At 35.6% G+C, this 19,337-nt stretch overlaps 1 protein-coding gene across 4 annotated transcripts in view; it reads left to right on the top strand.

The window, feature by feature from the left end:
• Window positions 1-19,337, top strand: part of Kansl1l (KAT8 regulatory NSL complex subunit 1 like) — a 107,860-nt gene that overhangs the window by 72,187 nt on the left and 16,336 nt on the right. For all 4 annotated transcript variants that reach the window (XM_070017864.1, XM_070017887.1, XM_070017879.1 and 1 more), the window contains 2 exons: window positions 15,493-15,655; window positions 16,145-16,252. In XM_070017864.1, coding sequence (XP_069873965.1) covers window positions 15,493-15,655; window positions 16,145-16,252 — 271 coding nt within the window. The remainder of the gene's footprint in view (window positions 1-15,492; window positions 15,656-16,144; window positions 16,253-19,337) is intronic.

A 19,337-nucleotide genomic window follows, 5' to 3' on the forward strand; every position in this document is an offset into this window, starting at 1 on the left:
CCCAACACCTTAGAAAGTAACCTAATTTAGAAGTAGATTTGTAGTAGAGGTAGACAGTGGATGGGGTGACTGGGGGAGGGGTCCCTAATCCAGTATGATTGGAATCCCTGTGAAAGAGGGAATGAATACACAGCTGCATACAAGGTCAACACCATACAACTATAAAAACTGAGTTCAAAAAGCTGCTTTTATAAGCTAAAGAGCACTAAAATTGGCAGGAAACATTAAAAGTTAAGAGAAAGACATGGAAGAGATCTTTCTGTCAGCTTTTAAATGAAACCAACCCTGCTGATATGTTGATGAGATATCTAGTCTCCAGAATTATTAAACAGATTTCTGTTATTTTAGCCACTCAGTTGTGGTACTTTGGTATAGCATACACATCAAGGTAGTTATTACAGTTAATTTATTTGTCAAAAGGTCTTTGTATTTGTAATTAAGTTAGAAAACATCAGACAAGATCATTTTCGATTTAGATTGAGCTCTAAATCGGGTGATTCATGTTCTTTCTTATAATAGAAAAGAGAGATATGAGACATAAAAACAAAGAGAAGGCTCCATGAAATAAAGTGAAATAAAAGCAAGAGATTCCAATTATGCTCCCACAAAGCCAAGAATACTTGTAACTCCCAAAGTTGAAAGAAACAAGAAACCACTCTCCTTAAAAGCCTTCAGAATGTGGTATTACCAACACTTTAATTTTGGATAATTGGCCTCCAGAACTTGCAAGAATAAACTTTTGTTATACCTTAAGCTTCTCAATTAAAGGCATTTGGTAAGGAGGCCCAAAGAAAGAAATAACAAGAAATAGGCTGTTGATGTAACAAATACTTAAAATTATGCAGGAAGCTGCTAAATTGTCTAATAGGTAGAGAAAAGAAGAAATTAAAAGTGCATAATAGGAAAAGCCTAGATTCTTGTGAGATCTAAGATGCAAGATGATGGGAGAAAAATGGCTGTTATCTTAGAATACTTGTGTCACCAGTAGCAGAATGTTTCTAGATATAAGAGTGTTAAAATTACCTTTGTAAGATTTCAGGAGGAAATGAGACATGTTATTAGAAACTGGAAGGAAGGTAATTCCTGTAATAAGGTAGTAGAAAAATTGGCAGAATTATGTTCTACTGTACAGTGGAAAAATTGAACTTTTAAGCAACCAAGATGGATAATTTCTGAGGAAATTTCCAAGCACAAGTTTGGAATTTGTGATCCTGTTTCTCCTGGCTGTTTATAGTAAAATGGGAAGATAAAGAAGTAATTGAGTAAGGGACTGTTAGGTAAAAAGGAACCGGAATTTGATATTTCGAGATGCTCTCTGGGAGAATCCAGAACATGAGCAAACCTTTGTCAACCATCTAACAGAAGCCACGTATGCAGATAGAGCAAGAACTCTTCTAATTAGCCTTATAGATCCCCTTGACATATTCTACTAGTTCAAATGCAAGTCCAAAAATATTCTCATGAACATGCTCAGAAATAGTATTATGACAGCCATCATAGCCTCTTATTAGGTTAATCAACTTGGCACATGAAAATAACCATTTCAGTGCTCAAAGCAGCTTTAATGCTTCAGGCCCCAAATAGAAACCAGCAGAAACACTTTTAGCTTGATCTGAAAGGGGTGGAGATCAGATGAAATCAGAGGTTTTGAGATCTGCAAGGAGAAGGATTGAAGTATCAGTTGTAGTTTTGAATTACTCTTCTGGAAAAAGGAAGGTTAATCCTAGCACCAAAAGAGAGAAAACATAAGCTTCTAAGCAGGAAAATGTCTTCGTGTCCTTAGGGGCAGTTGACTCATTAAATAGGATAATTAATATTTAACTATCTCAGCTAGCTAACTAGATGGCAGGTAGACCTAAAGGAGGAGACTTTTTAAATGAGAATTGGCCCACAAGCTTATGAGGTCCAAGAAGTCCCATGATCTTCCAAGAAGTCCCATGATCTACCATCTGTCAGTGAGCCAGGAAATCCAGTAACATAATTGAGGTCGAGTCTAAAGCCTTAGGACCAGATACATGTTTAAGTTCTATAATCTTTTTTTTTGGGGGGGGGGCGGGTCTTGTCGTGGGGCCTGAACTCTGGGCCTGGGCGCTGTACCTCAGCTCTTTAACTCAAAACTAGCGCTCTACGACTTGAGCCACAGCGCCACTTCTGGCTTTTTTTCTTTTTGCTTATGTGGTGCTGGGGAATCGAACCCAGGGCCTCAGGCATGCAACCCAAGTGCTCTACCACTGAGCCACCTTCCCAGCCCAAGTTCTATAATCTTGACAGCCAGGAGCACTGATGTCCCAAGGCAGAAGATAGATGACTCAGCTTGGGAAGAGAGAAAATTTGTCCTTCTGCCTTTCTATTCTCTTTGTTTTCTTATCAGAGTGAATTATGCCTGACTATAAATGTGAGAGTGAACCTCCTTCAGTCTGTTGACTCCAGTGCAAAAAATGTCTCTCATGGACACCTCCAGAAATAATATTTTACTAGCCATTTAAGCATCTTTTAGGCTTAGCCAATTTGACCTGTGAAAATAAGCCTTGAAGTGTTTATAATAGCCTTACTCATTAAAGGCCCAAATAGAAAACAATGAGAATTATGATATGGTCATACAATAACAAAAAGGATGGTTTGTTCATAAAACAACTAATATATAACTGCACATGATGTATTGAGTACAAGATAAAAGTATGTAGTCGTAGTTACAGACAAACTTACTGGTGGTAATAGACTTTAGAAATGTAATTTCAATGCAGGGTAGAAAGGGTATGCTGCCCTTTCTAGATTGTTTTTAGACTGGTGTTATGCTTCATATCTTGATTGTGGTGGTGGTGGTTGTTAGGTTTTTAAAAAGAGGTAACCGAGTAAGAACTGCACCAGCACGCACGTGTGGTATTCAGGTAAGGGGTAGGTTTATTCAGTAGACCTGCTGGGACCAGGCAAGGTTGGCACTCCACGTGGCTGGGAAAGGCCTGGGAATGAGAGAGAGCTGGGAAGAGAGGAAAGAGAGAGAAAAGAGCCAGAAAAAAGCAGTGAGAGGGGTAAGAACAGTAGCACTCATGTGGTATTCAGGTAAGGGGTAGACCTGTTGGGACCAGGCAAGGTTGGCACTCCACGTGGCTGGGAAAGAGAGAGAGCAAAAAAAGAACAGAGAGAGAGCTAGAATAGAACAGAGAGAGCAAGAAAAGAGCAGCAAGAACAAGAGAGCGTCTGGGCCTGGGCTAGGCCTTATGTAGGGTATGGGCGGGGAAAGGTGTGGCCACATCAAATTCAGATGTGACCTCAGCGGATGCAGATGTGACCTCTTCCAGGTGTCCCAGTTGCCTAGGTAACGCAGGTACTGGGTGGAGACTTTGCTGCGAGGAGGGTGGAGTCTGCTCGACATCCAGGAGCGGACCTTACAGTGGTCAGGTATATACAGAGGTGAACTTCCTCATGCTTTATATCTTCTTTACTATAGAATTAGGCATGTGTTTTACATTTACTCACACACCTTCTTGTTTTACTTATGTAACTGTTGGCTAACGAACTGACCCAAAACTTAGGAATTAAAAATTATTTCCTGTTTTCTTTCATGATTCTGTAAATTATTGTTTCAGTCTTGCCTATTGTCTTTTATAGAGTTGTTGCAATGATAGTGATGGAATCCAAGCTGTCTAGAGACTTGAATGTGTTCTTCATATGTAATTATGTGAAGCCCCACTTTGTTTAATTTTAGAGGCTTTCCATGTGGTCTCTGCACATGATTTTTTTTTAGCAGAGTAGTCAGATTTCCTACATTGTGGTACAGGCTCTTAAGAAAGCAAACACAGAAAGAAGCTGGTAGTTCTTCAGACTTTATCCTGAAATAGCAGTTCCATGTGGTATTTAATATGGTAGGGAAAGGGCAAGGATTCCTGAAGATGTTGTCCATCCTGTCGTTCCCAATTATTTCCAGCTGTATAGGTAAAACCCACTTAACCACCTTTCTCCCAAGACTCTGATATCTCTTCCCCTTCTGCTATTAAGCTCAGGTTTGAGGTCTCAGAAACTATCATCTAAAATCAAGTCCAGGTATCTGAACTAAGACTTTCAAGGTGTGACTTCTCAGATGTGGCTATTGAGTGTGTCTTTTCAAGTTTAGCTCCTCTGTATATAAAAAGTTCTCATGAACTAACGTTACTAGTTTCTGGCTATACATACTCAATATATAGTAATGACAAGGATAAGCAGAATGAAAACTGCTCAGGCAAAAGGAAGTGGGAAGCATAGAACAGTCTTGAACTACAAATAGGTACACATTGCACATTTGTTGATGAAGCTCTCTACCAGTGGAAGTGGCTCTCTGTAGCTATTGGCTCTGCTAACTGGACGTTGACTATATTCTGAGTCACTTTTCCTTTTCCATGAAAAGAAGCCCTTGTTTGCACGTATGTTTTCCCAGCCTTCTTCCTGTCTATGGAAGACTGAGGGCCCAAAAGCCTTTTTATTTTGGACTACTTTTGCAATAATCCAATTAAACCTTTGGGCCTCATATTAAAATAATATGTATTGGATAAAAGTCAGACCAACAAATTTAAGACAGGTCCTTTTCTATTTTAGGTTTTGTGTGAAGCTGCTATGAGACAGCACTTTTAAAATACTTAGAAGCCCATTTGTCTTAAGCGTTTAGGATTCTTAGAAACTCTCTTGCCTGGATCTGTAAAGATGTGTCAGACTTTTCTGAGCTCTTAAAAAAGGCTCGTAGAGTCTTATCCTGGTGAGACCACAGCCTTACTTGCAGTTCCGTGGATTTTATCATTGCACTGATGTCATTTTTTTAATGAGAACTTTTTGCTGTCTGGAGCCCTAGATATGGTAGTCTTTATTTTTGAAAACAGAAAGTCTTTGTTTTTGAAAACATTTATTTCCTACTTCTTCTATAGGTATTACAATACTATGATGTCAGTCTTCTAGCTGCATCACATCATTTGTTGTCTAGTTATTCCTTGCTGGAAAACCTGAGTTTATTCTTGGAGAACCTATGTTATTTTTATACTTGATAATCTTGCTTGATATACCTAGGTTATGTACATATCTTTAGATCTATAGAAATGTAATTGGCAAGCATAGATACAGTACAAAAATATTCTCCATATTAATACTCCAGTATTTTTTTTATTTTTTTGGCCATCCTAGGGCTTGGACTCAGGGGCTGGGCACTGCCCCTGAGCTGTTTCTGCTCAAGGCTAGCACTCTACCACTTGAGCTAGGGCTTCATGAATGCTAGGCAAGAACTCTACTGCTAAGCCACCTTCCCAGCCCAGCATAATTTTTTAAAATATAAATATGGCCAGTATTTGGATTTAATCTCAAGGCCTCACATTTCCTAAGCAGGTGGTCTTACCTCCACGCCACACTTCTGACCCTGACCTTTGTTAGTTATTTTTAGGTAGGATTTTGCTTCCTCCTGAGGCCTCTACTTGGTTGCAATCCATTTGTTTTAGGTTTTCTGATGGCTAAGAGGTACACATTACTACATCCAGCTCTTTATTAAGAAGGTAACCTAGTAAGTTTTTGTTTTCCTGCTCCTTGAGCTGTGATCCTAACAATCTTTTTTTTTTTTTTTTTGTCAGTCATGAGGACTGAACTCTGGGCCTGGGCACTATCACTGAGCTCCTCAGCTCAAGGTTAGCACTCTACCACTTGAGCCACAGTGCCACCTTTTCTGTTTATGTGGTGCTGAGAAGTTGAACCCAAGGCCTCATGCATGCAAGGCAAGCACTCTACCACTGAGCCACTTTCCCAGCCCCATTATTTTAATGACTTTTTCTTTCTTGTTTTTTTTTGGTTGGTCATGGGGCTTGAACTCTGGGCTTAGGCACTGTCCCTGCGCTTTTCAGCTCAAGGCAAGCGCTCTACCACTTGAGCCACAGCACTACTTTCAATCCTAACAATCTTAACCATCTCTCAAGAATGAGCTAAGTTGCTAATAACATTCGTGTGTGTGTGTGTGTGTGTGTGTGTGTGTGTGTGTGTGTGTGTGTGTGTGTGTGTGTGTGTGTGTGTGTGTGTGTGTGTGTGTGTGTGTGTGTGTGTGTGTGTGTGTGTGTGTGTGTGTGTGTGTGTGTGTGTGTGTGTGTGTGTGTGTGTGTGTTCCAGAACTTCAACTCAGGACCTGCACCTTTTTTTTTTTTTTTGCCAGTCCTGGGACTTGAACTAAGGCCTGGGAACTATCCCTGTGTTTCCTTGTGCTTAAGTCTAGGGCTTTACCACTTGAACCACAGCACCATTTCTGGCTTTTTTTTTAGTAGTTTACTAGAAATAGGAGTCTCATGGACTTTTCTACCTGTACTGGCTTCAAACCATAACCCTCAGATCTCAGCTAGGATTATAGGTGTAAACCACCAGAGCCCGACTAGAGACTACACTTTTTTGTTAAAGGCTAGTGCTCTACACTTGAGCCACAGCTCTGCTTTTAGCTCTTTTGGTGGTAATTGGAGTTAAGAGTCTCACAGCTGTTCCTGTTCCATATAGCTTTGGATGTGAACCTCAGATCTCAGCCTCCTGAGTAACTATGATTACATGCTGAACCACTAATACCTGGGACTAATAGAATTCTTTAGGATAAACTTTGACTTGCAATTAAGAATTAAAGGAAAATGTCCCTCTGACTGTATAATACACTTTAATAATACACTGTAATAGTCTGTATTCCCAAATTCTATGTGAATTTAACTCCTACATTATTGTTATCTCAGGCTTATGTAGCAGTAGCACCCTAACTCCTGGCAAAAGGGAATTTCCCACTGGAAAAGGAGTTTGTTTTCATGCATCCAGGTTATGAATTTTCAAGTCAGCTTTCAATAGAAACAGGTCATAGGTAACTTGGCACACAAATACTTTAAATATTTAAATTAGGGTGGTGATTAATCACTATTTATTGATAAAAATCTTTAGAGTACTGGGCTTATTCACTGTAAGATTTTATTAAGTAAATCTAAGTGAACAAAAATTAAAGCCAAGAAATTTACTAATGTAAATGGGGTTATTTTATATGAAATGTATAAAACTGTGGTGATGGTTGGGAGTGAGAGTAGGAGGTTGGTAAAGCAAGAGTTTTATCTGACCATGTTCCCTTCACTTTCTTCCATACTGGGAGATGATGGCATCTTCTTTACTAATGCTTATATCTCTAGAGCACAGTTTGCTGAGGGGTATGACCCAATCAGTGTTTATAAATGAATAAAACTTGATTTGCAGGAACCTCACTTGACTTTCATTATCTTCCATGTGTTTGCCATTCCCTCTGGTATCTAATGCTTTTAGTCTTTCATGTCTTGGTATTCTTTACATTCTCTTAACTTTTTTTCCCCTTTCCTTATGTAAATATAACTAACCAGTTTTGTAACTAGGTGACCTTTAAAATCTTTGGTAAACTACCAATGACATTGAACTCTAAAGAATGTTATTTGCATTTTGAGAAACTGGACTTGCATAAGTACTGAATAAAACATAAAATATGGAATGTTGGGTGGAAACTATTTTAAACAGAAATACACTTTCATTGTTCGTGGATTTTAGCATGTAATGTAATATGCACACAATTATATTAGACCTAATATTTACAAAGAAAACATGTTTACAAGTAAAACAATATTTTAATGTTTATAAAATATGCATCATATTGCTTTAATTTTCTGTTTTTGTGTTCTTTTATGTATTTTCTTTAGTGTTTCTAAGTGTTTAGTAGTCTAACTCATCATTATTGTTCCATAGGATATCAAATTATAGTACTAGCTGGGAGCTGATTAAAGGCTCAGGCCTGTAATCCTAGCTACTCAGGAGGTTGAGATCTGAGGATCCCTTCAAAGCCAGCCTATGCAGGAAGGTCCATGAAACTGTTATCTCCAATTAACTACCAGAAAACTGGAAGTGGCGCTGTGGCTCAAGTGGTAGAGCGCTTACCTGGAGCTGAAGAGCTGAGGGACAGCACCCAGGTCCAGAGTTCAAGCCCTATGACTGACCAAAAACAAAAAAATTACAGTACTGGTGACATAAAACTATTATCCAGTTGTATAAATTAGGATATATGTGTGTGTGTGTGTGTGTGTGTGTGTGTGTGTGTGTGTGTGTATGTGTGTGTGTGTATATATATATATATGTTTCATTTGTGAATTATCAAGTATGTAACCTTAAATGAATGAAGGCTATTTTGTTGAGCGCATAAGAATTTTAAGGAAAATACTATCATGATTTTACATAAATTTCTATCGGCTAAATATGATGAATTACATTTTGATAGAGGAGTCCTAGATAATCTTCCCTTCTACACTGAGGGAAGAGACAAGAAAAGTTTGAGTGAGGTAACAAATAATGATACTGAAATAAAAATAGGTTAATTCCAGAACATAAGAAGTATCTGTATGAATGAAAGTGACTTAAGCATTATTCTTATATTACTGAAAAGCCTGTATGTTCCATGCCAAATTCAACTCCACTTGTTGGAGCATCTGCTTAAACAGTGGGGAAGAGTCTCAGGCGAGGAGTTTCTATCTGCATCACTTCTAACTTCTAGGGATTTTATGGGTTAGATAACTTGTAATTGTGGATCAATTCAGAAGGTATCAAATTATAAAAAGCAGCAGTACATTTTAGTGGTTTCATGTGTAGGTTCTAAAAGACACAGGGGATTGAAGTCCTAATTTTACTTCTCTGATTTTGTTTTGTTTTGTTTTTCTGTGCTGGGAACAGAACTCTAGATCTCATGTATGGGAAGCAAGTGCTTTGCCTTTGAACAATGGCTCCAACAGTCAGTTCTTCATGTTATACAGTGATACTTAATATTGTGCAGATTACTTGCTGCTTTACTGTCCTCTTTCATAAAAATGGGCTTATATTTAGCTGGAGACTCAGCTCAGCTGTAAAAGATGGTCAATCCCATTCATCTGACACATTGTGCTTTCTGTTGGCTGGAACCACTCATTTCTCCTCCATGTGACTGCTCATACTGCATACACTAAAATGGCTTCCTTCCATTGATCCTCAAGACAGTTCTCTAAGATGAGAAGAAGGAAATGATTAAGCCTCTTAAAGGCTAAGGCTCAAACATCATTTCCTCAGCATTTTGTAGGGCACAGCTATTCACTTGGCCAGTCCAGATTCAAGAGGACAGAGAAATATATATCAACATTAGAAGGGTGTTATAGCAAAGAGGGATATATTCAAGGATGGGAGGAATTTGTGCTAATTACTGTCAAGCAGTGTTATACTTGGAGTCTGCTTTTAAGCCTATGAATAACCCTAAATTAAGATATTAGATGAATCTAAGAAAGTAGAATGTAAATAAGACTATCTTATAGAGTTGTACTGTTGTTTAATAACACATTTGAAGGATTGCCAGCATATAAGCCTTGATCAAATGTGAATGAGAATGATGTCAATAATCATCCAATATTAGAACATTGGGAATTATTGATAGTTTTGGTATGGAGAAGTGAAATGTTGAAGATAATTTGGAAAAATTAACATTGGGCCTTTGAACAGGATGATTTGTAATATAGAGAGATTGGAGAAATCAGTTAAGATATTCGATATAAGGCAGCAGTGAGCTGTACTGAGTAAAGAAAGTAACAATCTTAGCTGACTTACTACAGCTAAAGTTCTTTTTATTTTTAGCTACTTGTACAACTTGTACAAAGAGGTTGCAATTAAACATGTCAGTTTATGAATGCAATGTATCTTGATTAGTTAAAGTTACATTTCAAGAAAAGGACAGAAAAAGAAAAGACATTAAATTATGGTATTGCTAAAGTCATTTTACAAAATGTCTCAGACAAATATGAATAGTACACTTACAAAGAATTGAGTAGAACATGCTCTAGATCTGGCCCTCAATTTCATGTCATCTGATTTATAACACTATAAGCCCCATTATTGTGGTGAGTGAAAAAATTTATGTCTTTTAGAAGATAAACCCTAAATCACATTCTTTTAACTTGTGTGGTCTTTAGCTCTAAGTGGTTTTTCTATGTCCATTCTTCTTAATGTAGTGTATTAATTTTTCAAAGCACTGAGGAAAGAATGGAAAATATTTTCCATCCCTGTTGCTTATTATAATTGATTGATAGGGTCTTTTGGTTTTCTAAAGCATCATTTGAGAAAGATTTTGGCTTCTGGGCTTGGGAAACTAATGCTATGATTAATAAAAAATACTTACAACAAATAAGGGGAAGCCTAGTAACAGACATGCTATGCTATTTGCCCTTCCTCTATTGAAGTGTCATTATACCAGTAGTAACACGTTAAAATTAGTAATCACTTTCCATATTGTTTAGGAGGTAATACATACACACATACATAAATGAATGCAGTGCTTTATAATTTATAGGTCACTATTCCTGCAACTTGGGAGGTGCTTAGCAAATGAGAATAATATATATATTTAGTTTCTTGAAACAGCAGTACTAGTTTCTATATTGAATACATATTATCAAAAAATTATGTTAAAATGTTAAATCTATGACAGCTTTATTTTTATAAAGTTTTTAGAGTTTTAAATGTTAATTCATGTTCTCATGTTTTTAGTCATTTGAAATGTTTCTAAGCAATGAAAAATTTTATTATTTCATGTTTTTAACCTGTTGTGTACCTTATTATTCCTTTTTATTTTTATTCCTGTCCTTTATTCCTACCCTTTTTCTTTGTAGACGCAAAGTAGTCTGGGTACATAAAGAACATGGATATGTAATAATCTTCTTTTGACTTCTTCAAAATTAAAAATGCATTACCACGGGGCTGGGAAGTTGGCTCAGTGGTAGAATGCTTGCTTTGCATGCATGAAGCCCTGGGTTCAAGTCCTCTGTACCACATAAGCAGAAAAAAGCCAGAAGTGGCACTGTAGCTCAAGTGGTAGGGCGCTAGCCTTGAGCTGAAGAGCTGAGGGACAACACCTAGGCCCAGAGTTCAGGCCCTATGACCAACAACAGCAACAACAACAACAACAAAGCATTACCACAACTGAATCCTTATAAAAGACAAACTATTTTAATTACCTAATACATAATAAGTCCTATGTGAGAAGAGTTCTGACTTTAGTAACAGTACTTTTAGAATAAATGGACAGATATGCAAATCCTTCTAAGTATCTTATTGTTATATGGAGAGACCAAAGTTTGACTTTTTGATATTCTGATGTGATGCCAGTTATCTACACTATTTCTGATAAATCTTAAGAGAATTTTTCAGCCTTACTGCTCAGACAATATAGTTCTTAGCAGAGTTCTATATTTACTTCCCAGTTACTTGCTTACATAACATCAATTTTCCCTTTCTAATTTTAATTTTTGGGGGGGGGGTGTCCAGTCATGGGCTTGTACTCTGGGCCTGGGCGCTGTCCCTCAGCTTTTCAGCTCAAGGCTAGCGCTCTACCACTTGAGCCACAGCGCCACTTCCGGCTTTTTTTCTTTTTGCTTATGTGGTACTGAGGAATCAAACCCAGGGCCTTATGCATGCAAGGCAAGCGCTCTACCACTAAGCCACCTTCCCAGCCCAGTTTTCCCTTTCTTTTTAAAAAAATAGAACCTAAATTATATCCAAAGTGGTATTCAACCAAAACACATTTTAGCACATTTTCCCATAGATGACTATAGAGGGCAAAGTCTATATAAAATGGACATAGTCCATTTATGAAAAGTCCATTTTTTTATGAAAGCTGATTCAATAAGAAATAAAGGACTGGAAGTATAGCATACAGGTAAAGTGCTTACTGGCATATGTGTCATTAGACTCTGTTCCTAGCACTATACACAAAAGGTGTGTGTGTGTGTGTGTGTGTGTGTGTGTGTGTGTGTGTGTGTGTGTGTATGTGTATTATCCTTAAACAAATTGAATGATTTTATGATCAAACTCTACTAAACAGTTAAAAGTAATTCCAACCCTACACAATCAAAAGAAAAGTAACTGAGTATTGTATACTTTTATATAAACAAAAGGAACATTTTCAAATAGGCCTATCTCCTTATGAACATAGAAACTGTAGAGAAATCCCAACAATAAAACATACTGAGAAAATCAGCTTTGCACTGTTTTTAATGTTAACAAATAAATTAGTTTGCCACTTATAGAGGAGAAATCATTTGGTTATCTAAACAGTATAGAAAACAAGCTTTGATTACAAAAACAACAACTCTGGAATAGAAAGTAACTTTCTTAATGCGATTTAAAAATGCCATCAAGTCTGCAATGACATAGGAGGTCCACTCTTGTTACGGGTAGTCTGCCTTTTACTACAACCTTGTTGCAAGAGTAAGAAAAGTTAGGAATTTGGAGAAGATTCAAAATGGTCACCTGTTCTTTAAAGAATCCCTAAAGAATACAGATGAATTCATAGTAACTTTATATATAGTATATGTAATATATATTATTTTTCAGTAAAAGGAAAATTAATTTAAAAATAATTAGAATTGGATAAAATATTAAATACTTTGTAATATACAAGTCCAATGACAGGAAATCTATAAAACTTTAGAGATATTAAAGAAAACTGAGGGTGAGATATACACATTCATCTTCAGAAAAATGAACTATTGCGAAAATGTCAATTACTTCCACATTCTACATTCACCTATAACTTTAGTCTCTAGCAAAATCTCATCAGTTTATTTATCCATGTGCTTAGATATGTGTGAATGCTGAGATCTTGACATTCCTTTTTGAATTGCACATGCCAATGTAAAAGGTCAAGAAAAAAATGTGACATTCTCAAAGAACACAGTGAAAGGATTTGTCCTATCAGATGCAAATATTACTTTAAAACCACAAGACTAAAGAGTTTGGCATTGGTGCAGGGTTGCATAGGCAAGTAAACAAAAGACAGTCACAAGAGCTCAGAGACAGACTTTATATATATGGACATGAGATATTTGAAGAGAGGTCAGGAAAAGATAACTTTTAAGTTAGTAGTGCCAGGATAGTTATATTAATTATCCTTATAAGTGAAAATGCAGTTTGGATAAACTGCAGAATTAAACATAAAAGAAAATACTGAGAAGTATTCTAGAAGATAATATGGAATGTTTTTTCTCAGAACAGGAGAATATTGTTATAAATCTACAAAATTAACAACATTAAAATGAAAAATTTCAGTTTAGAAAACAGAAAGCAAGCTGGGCACCAGTGGCTCTTGCTTGTAATCTTGGTTATTAAGTGGAGCTAAGATATGAAGATTGTGGTTCTAAGCCAGCCTAGGCAGGAAAGCCTATCAGATGTTATCTCTAATTAACAAACAAGGAAGTTGGAAGTGGAGATATGGGTCTAGTGGTAGAAAGCTAGGGTTTTTGTTCTGTTTTATGAGCTGCTTCTGCTTCAGGCCAGTGCTCTGCCAGTTGAGTATAGCACCCTTTCAGCCTGAGTAGTTTATTGGAGATTAAGAGTCCTGCAACTTTTCTGCCTGGGCAGGCTGTGAACCACAAGCCTCAGATCTCAGCCTCCTGAGTAGTTAGGATTACAGGCGTGAGCCATTGGCACAGGGCTAGAATGCTAGCTTTAAGCATCAAAACTCAGGGACAGTGCACAGCCCCTGAGTTCAAGCCCCAGGACTGACAAAGCAAACACAAAAACAAAAACACAGAAAACAAGCCTATGGAGAAGGTATTTGTCACACACATGACAACCTTAGAGCACCTAGTTAGAATAACTAGTAAAAGGAGAAAATACCAACCAATTTAAAATGAGCAAAAAACTAGACCATGTCATTTAACAAACAAGAGATTTTATCCATTTATAAATTTAAAGTGTGGCCACTTCATGCTCATTTGAAAGTGAAAAGTAAAACAATTTAGTATTGTTTATAGCTACCAAAAAGGAAAAAAATTAAAGAAAAATAATACATTTTGGTGTGTCTATGAAGCAATATGACTGCTTGTACACAGTACTGTGGAGTAACTTTTTAACAATTTGATAAATATCACTGAAGACAGATAGGCCCATAGTTTGGGGCTGTTTTAAAAGGTATCTAAAGGATTTTGTAGAACAATGAGTGGTTTTGTATAACATCATGATCTATACATAGTAGTCAAACACTGTATAGGACAGCTACAAATTAGAAACAGTCCATGATAGTCATATAATCAAATTCTGTACCACAGTGGACATAGAAACATGAAGCAAAAACAAGTTTGACTTATACCAAATTCAGAAACAAGCAAAATTAATATTATTTGGGGAAACACAACATGAGATGAAAGCATAAAAAAGTGAGTAGATTATAAATTAGGGTTGTGGCTACCTCTGATCAAATGAGCCTTTAGCCAAAGCCACTTTGGAATGAAGGCAGTCTTCTGTTTCTTCACCAGGCTAAGAACTACATGTGATAATATTTTTAACTTTTATCTTTCCATTTTAAACAATGTTATATTCTTAAACCATTTATTTATTTATTTAGTCAGTCAGTCATGGGTCTTGAACTCTGGGCCTGGGCGCTGTCCTTCAGCTCTTCAGCTCAAGGTTAGTGCTTTACCACTTGAGCCACAGCACCACTTCCTCTAAATCATTTTAGAAGCTTAAATTTCTGTGGATGAATTATACAGAAAACTGGAAAATGCTTTTTAAAAGTGAGACTTTTAAAAAATAGTGCATGATTCAAAAGGAAATATTTGAGTGAACAGGTATGAGTTTAAAAAAAACCCTATTTCAGAATTATGATTCTCTAGTTAATAATCAGTGCTGCTGACCTTATTTTCATATGCTTGCTGGCCATTTATGCATATTCTTTGGGAAATGCTGACTCATATCTTTTGCCCATTTTAAAATTGAGTTTACTTTTGTAAAGATATAAATTCTCTCTATATTACTTTTACTTGATATGTGATTTACGTATGCTTTGTCCAATTCTACAGGTGTTCTTTTGCTTTCTTGAAAATGAATTTTGGTTTTCTTGAAACAGTATTGCACTATGTACCCAAAGTGGGCTTTGAACTCTCAATTCTCCTGTCTAAGCCTCTTGAGTCCTGGGATTACAGTTGTGCACCACTATGCCTGCTCATTGATAATGACTTTTGATGCATAGAAGTTTTGAATTCTGATGAAGTCCAGCCTATTGCTTCTTTTGTCTTTCATGTTACTGGTTTCTTATTTAAAACTCAACTATCAATGCCAATATAATGTGGTTTTTTTTGGTGTGTTTTCTTCTGAGATATTTGCAGTTTCTGCTTTTCAAGTCATTCATCCATTCTGAGTTATTTCTGAAGGTGGTATGAAGTAGGAGCTCATTTTTCATTCCTTGCTTTTTTCATTGTGCATATCTATTGTCCTAGTACCATTTGTTGATGAAACTATTCTTTTCCCAATGAATAGTCTTGGCACCCATAAACAGTTCTTCACTAGCTTCTCTCATTTGGTCTATAGCATTTTAAAGGTCTCCATCAAAGGCGAATACTTAAGCCAGGATTTTCTACTGGTATTATTCTGTGTATCTGTTACAGCGTGTCACATAGTTTTTAAGCAATAGTGAAGCTTTTAAATGATCTTTTTTTTTTTCCCTTGCAGACTTTACCTTCAAAAGAAACATTTTTAAATGCTACACAAATGCCTTGTCTTCAGTCATCTTCAACTTGGAGTAACTGTGAACACAACTTAAAGTCTCAGACACTCAGAGAACATGTCTCAGAGTTAGATTCTTCTTTCCATTCTGTTCTCTCACTGCCATCAGGTAAGCCTCATCAAAAATATTGAAGCATCTTCAAATATGTTCTATAGTAAAACCTAATCTTTAAATGTGTTTTATCCATCATCACTACACGGTGTTATTAGAATCTAGTCACATGTTCTATGTGTAAGTTAATTTTTCCAATGTCTTAAAATTGGTTTATTTTGAAATGTTACTAGCTTTTAATCTCCTTTGTTAAATATGAACCCCTTTTTTGGTAATAGGGCTGTGCTGAAATGCTTCTCAGTAATTATTTCAGTAGTACATCAGTGGTGTTTGTTTTTAAATTTTCCATTAAGTATATCAATTGTATATAACAATGGGTTACTTTATGTCATTTTCATGCCTGAATAGAATGTGCTTTGATCATACCCTCACCTGATTACCCTATTGTCTCTCTTTACTGTTCTTGGTGGTCCAACCTTTTTTCCTTCCAAACACATCCTGTAAAGAGTGATACTTACTTAAAATATTTTTGTTTCATTTTTCCAGATGTGCCTCTCCATTTTCATTTTGAAACGTTTTTGAAGAAGAATGAAATAAAAGGAAATCTTGCAGAAAATAAGTTTGTAGGAGGATGCATCATCTCACCATCACCTGGTAGGTCACATTTTCACATTTTGTACTTTATAGACCTTTTTATATTCTACACACTTATTACCTTTGCATTCTAAGTAAATAAAATTTAACAAAAGATTTAATATACATCATTAATTTTTATTTTATTTTTTATTTTATTTTTTTTGTTGGTCGTAGGGCCTGAACTCTGGGCCTGGGCGCTGTCCCTCAGCTCTTCAGCTCAAGGCTAGGACTCTACCACTTGTGCCACTTCTGGCCTTTTCTGCTTATGTGGTGCTGAGGAATCGAACCCAGGGTCTCATGCATACCAGGAAAACACTCTACCACTGAGCCACTTTCCCAGCCCCTATCTTTAATTTTTAATATTTACCTTCTTCAATTATACACACACAGAAAATACACGAGTTGTCTAGCATGCATGAAGTCCTTGTATTCAATCTCTAGCATCAGAAAAGAAAGAAAAAAAAGAAGAAAACAGAATAAAACATGCCTGTTTTATGTGAGTGAAAATTAAGAAATAACTTTGAAATAATGGATTTTTAAAAAATAAACTTGGGAAATAGCATTCATCTCTGAAAAATTAATAAGGATATCAACTTTGTATTAGTCTTATTTTTAATGCAGTGTAATTTAAACTTTAAGTAGATTTGGTTAAAATAATTCCATAGTCTATTGGAAAGATTAAAAAAGGTGAAATATAAAAGGAACTGTTAGAAAATATTAGCTCAATCATATACATATAGCACACATTCCAAAAGCCCGTATTAGCACAGATTTCTACTTTGCTCTTATTTTGAAAAATATATTCACGCAATACCCTAAGGTACTTTATGCATATTTGCTTACAACATATTTATATATTTTAAAATATGGTACACAAGTATTTCCTACATTTATATCAATGAGAAAGTGAAGAACCCCTTAATAAACAATAGTTTTTCTGAGTAAATATTTTCATATATTCATTCCATTATGATGAATCAGAATGAATTTTAGTTGGTTCTGAGAATTTTTAATTAAAAGATTAAAACTACGTAATAAGACTTAAAAGAAATTATAATGAAATGCTCATGAGTGCTCTGAAAGAGTATGAAAGCACTGACTATACTTGGAAGGAATTACAAAGAAGCTTCAACAACAGTCTGTCTGCAAAGTGAAAAATGTTAATACCAAACTAAGATAATTTCCTGATGAAATTAGCATCTATCCCAAGGATCAAACAAATGCATGTTAGACTTAAGTTTTATAGTTTTTAAGACTGTTAATTAATATTGCTCCATAGTAGAAAGGGGTAGGGTTCAATGGCCAGCACTGAAGAAAAAAAAAAATTCTAATAACAATAACTCAATAAGAATGTGAAAAAAAAATCATCCTAGTCACATGATAATGTATGTGATTGAAGTTAACAGGAACTTACATGAAGGAAACTTCAACAGTTTACTAAGGACCATGAGAGGATTTTTTTCTGTATGGAAAGAAAAAATATCCTGTTCATGCCAAAAGGCAGTTTTAAATTATCAAATTAATGTATAAATAGTATGTAATTCTAATCAGAGTTACAGAGATATTTGTTTTTAAGAATTACACTTGTTTCATAATTCTTTGTGTTTTGTTTTGTTTTCTGAGGTAAAGTCTCAGTGTGTAGTGCATCCTGGCCTTGAACTCATGGTCCTCTTGCCTCAGCTTCCTAGCGCTGTGTGTGTACCCATGCCTGGCTGATATATTTTATTTCAATAAAGTGAATCTGAGGAGAAAATTTGGAGGATAACCAGTAAAAATGTTTAAAGAAAAAAATATTTTATAAAGTTATTATCAATAAACTATTGGAGAAATGATGGAAGCCAGATCATGAAAACTAAATAAGAAGCTAGAGACAGATTCAAAGTTTCATTGTATGATAAAAGGAAGTATTATTCTATTAGTATGGAAATAACTGATCTATAAATATTAATGACAACCAAGTCTTGCTGTGTTCCTTATATGGCACCAGTGATCGAAGGACTAGCTCTTATTATACTTAAGTAAACGTCCCCAAATTGAGTTGAACAATAGTAGAGCAAATTAGCCTAAAACGAATGCTCTAAAAAATAAAACAACTTTCATTTTCAATTTGTACAGATGAAAATTAACTAATGATTCATGAAACGGTATTTGCTCTTACATGGTACATTAAAACACATTTAATATAAATGAATACTAAAGTATATTATTGAGGTAAAAATGGCATTCTTAGTTTTTTTAGATAAGACTAAGAACATGCATAGAAACCTTCTGGGAAGCAGTCAGATTTGTTCACAAGGTGTTAATGAATTTCTTATAAGCTCACTCTGGTGAAAAAGTTTACTTTTGTACCTGCTCAAAATAAATGTTTACTTAACTGTTACTCCATATCCTGATCTGGTTATTCCAAGATGTATGAAACAATATTCACATATATTCATCATAAACTCTTTTTGTGATCAGAAATTTGCAACCACTTGAACATAAAAGGTATGATTACCAATTCTGGAGAATAACCTTAAAATACCTTAGGAGTTCCATAACAATAGAAACATGCTTATCAAACAATATTGGGATGTGGAAGCTTGAAAACACTTAATTTTGTATAAATTTGTAAAATTTAAATGATGTAAAAATGTTTATTATGTGCATCAAATGTAATGTGTAGACCTTGTTGGATTATCCAAACTAATCAACTTTTTTTGCCTAGAGAATAAGAACTTATTAGAGGTTAGATTTAGGGACAGGCTCAAGGACATTCAAGGTTCACAAAGGTTAAATGTTAACAATCACTAGTGAGTGATGGAGTCAGAAATAAGGCAGTTTTTTCTCTCTGACTCCTTTACTATTACTACCATGTACAACTTTTAAGCATTCAGGAAATGTGACCATAGATACTAGATATTAATGATTACTTTTGTCATATGTAATAACATTTAGACACCTACACATAACTTTATAAGTCAGTCAAGTTTGTTAAGGGATTCATGCTGACATATGATAAAAAGAATTGGATTTGTTTTTAAAATATTTCAACAAAATGGTGGGAGAGTCAGAACAAGATTGGTCATGATTGATCACACTAAAGCTAAACAATAAGGAGTTC

The sequence above is a fragment of the Dipodomys merriami genome, unplaced genomic scaffold (assembly GCF_024711535.1).
Source record: "Dipodomys merriami isolate MVZ:Mamm:240054 unplaced genomic scaffold, mDipMer1.0.p SCAF_1, whole genome shotgun sequence".
Classification (NCBI taxonomy): Eukaryota; Metazoa; Chordata; class Mammalia; order Rodentia; family Heteromyidae; genus Dipodomys; species Dipodomys merriami.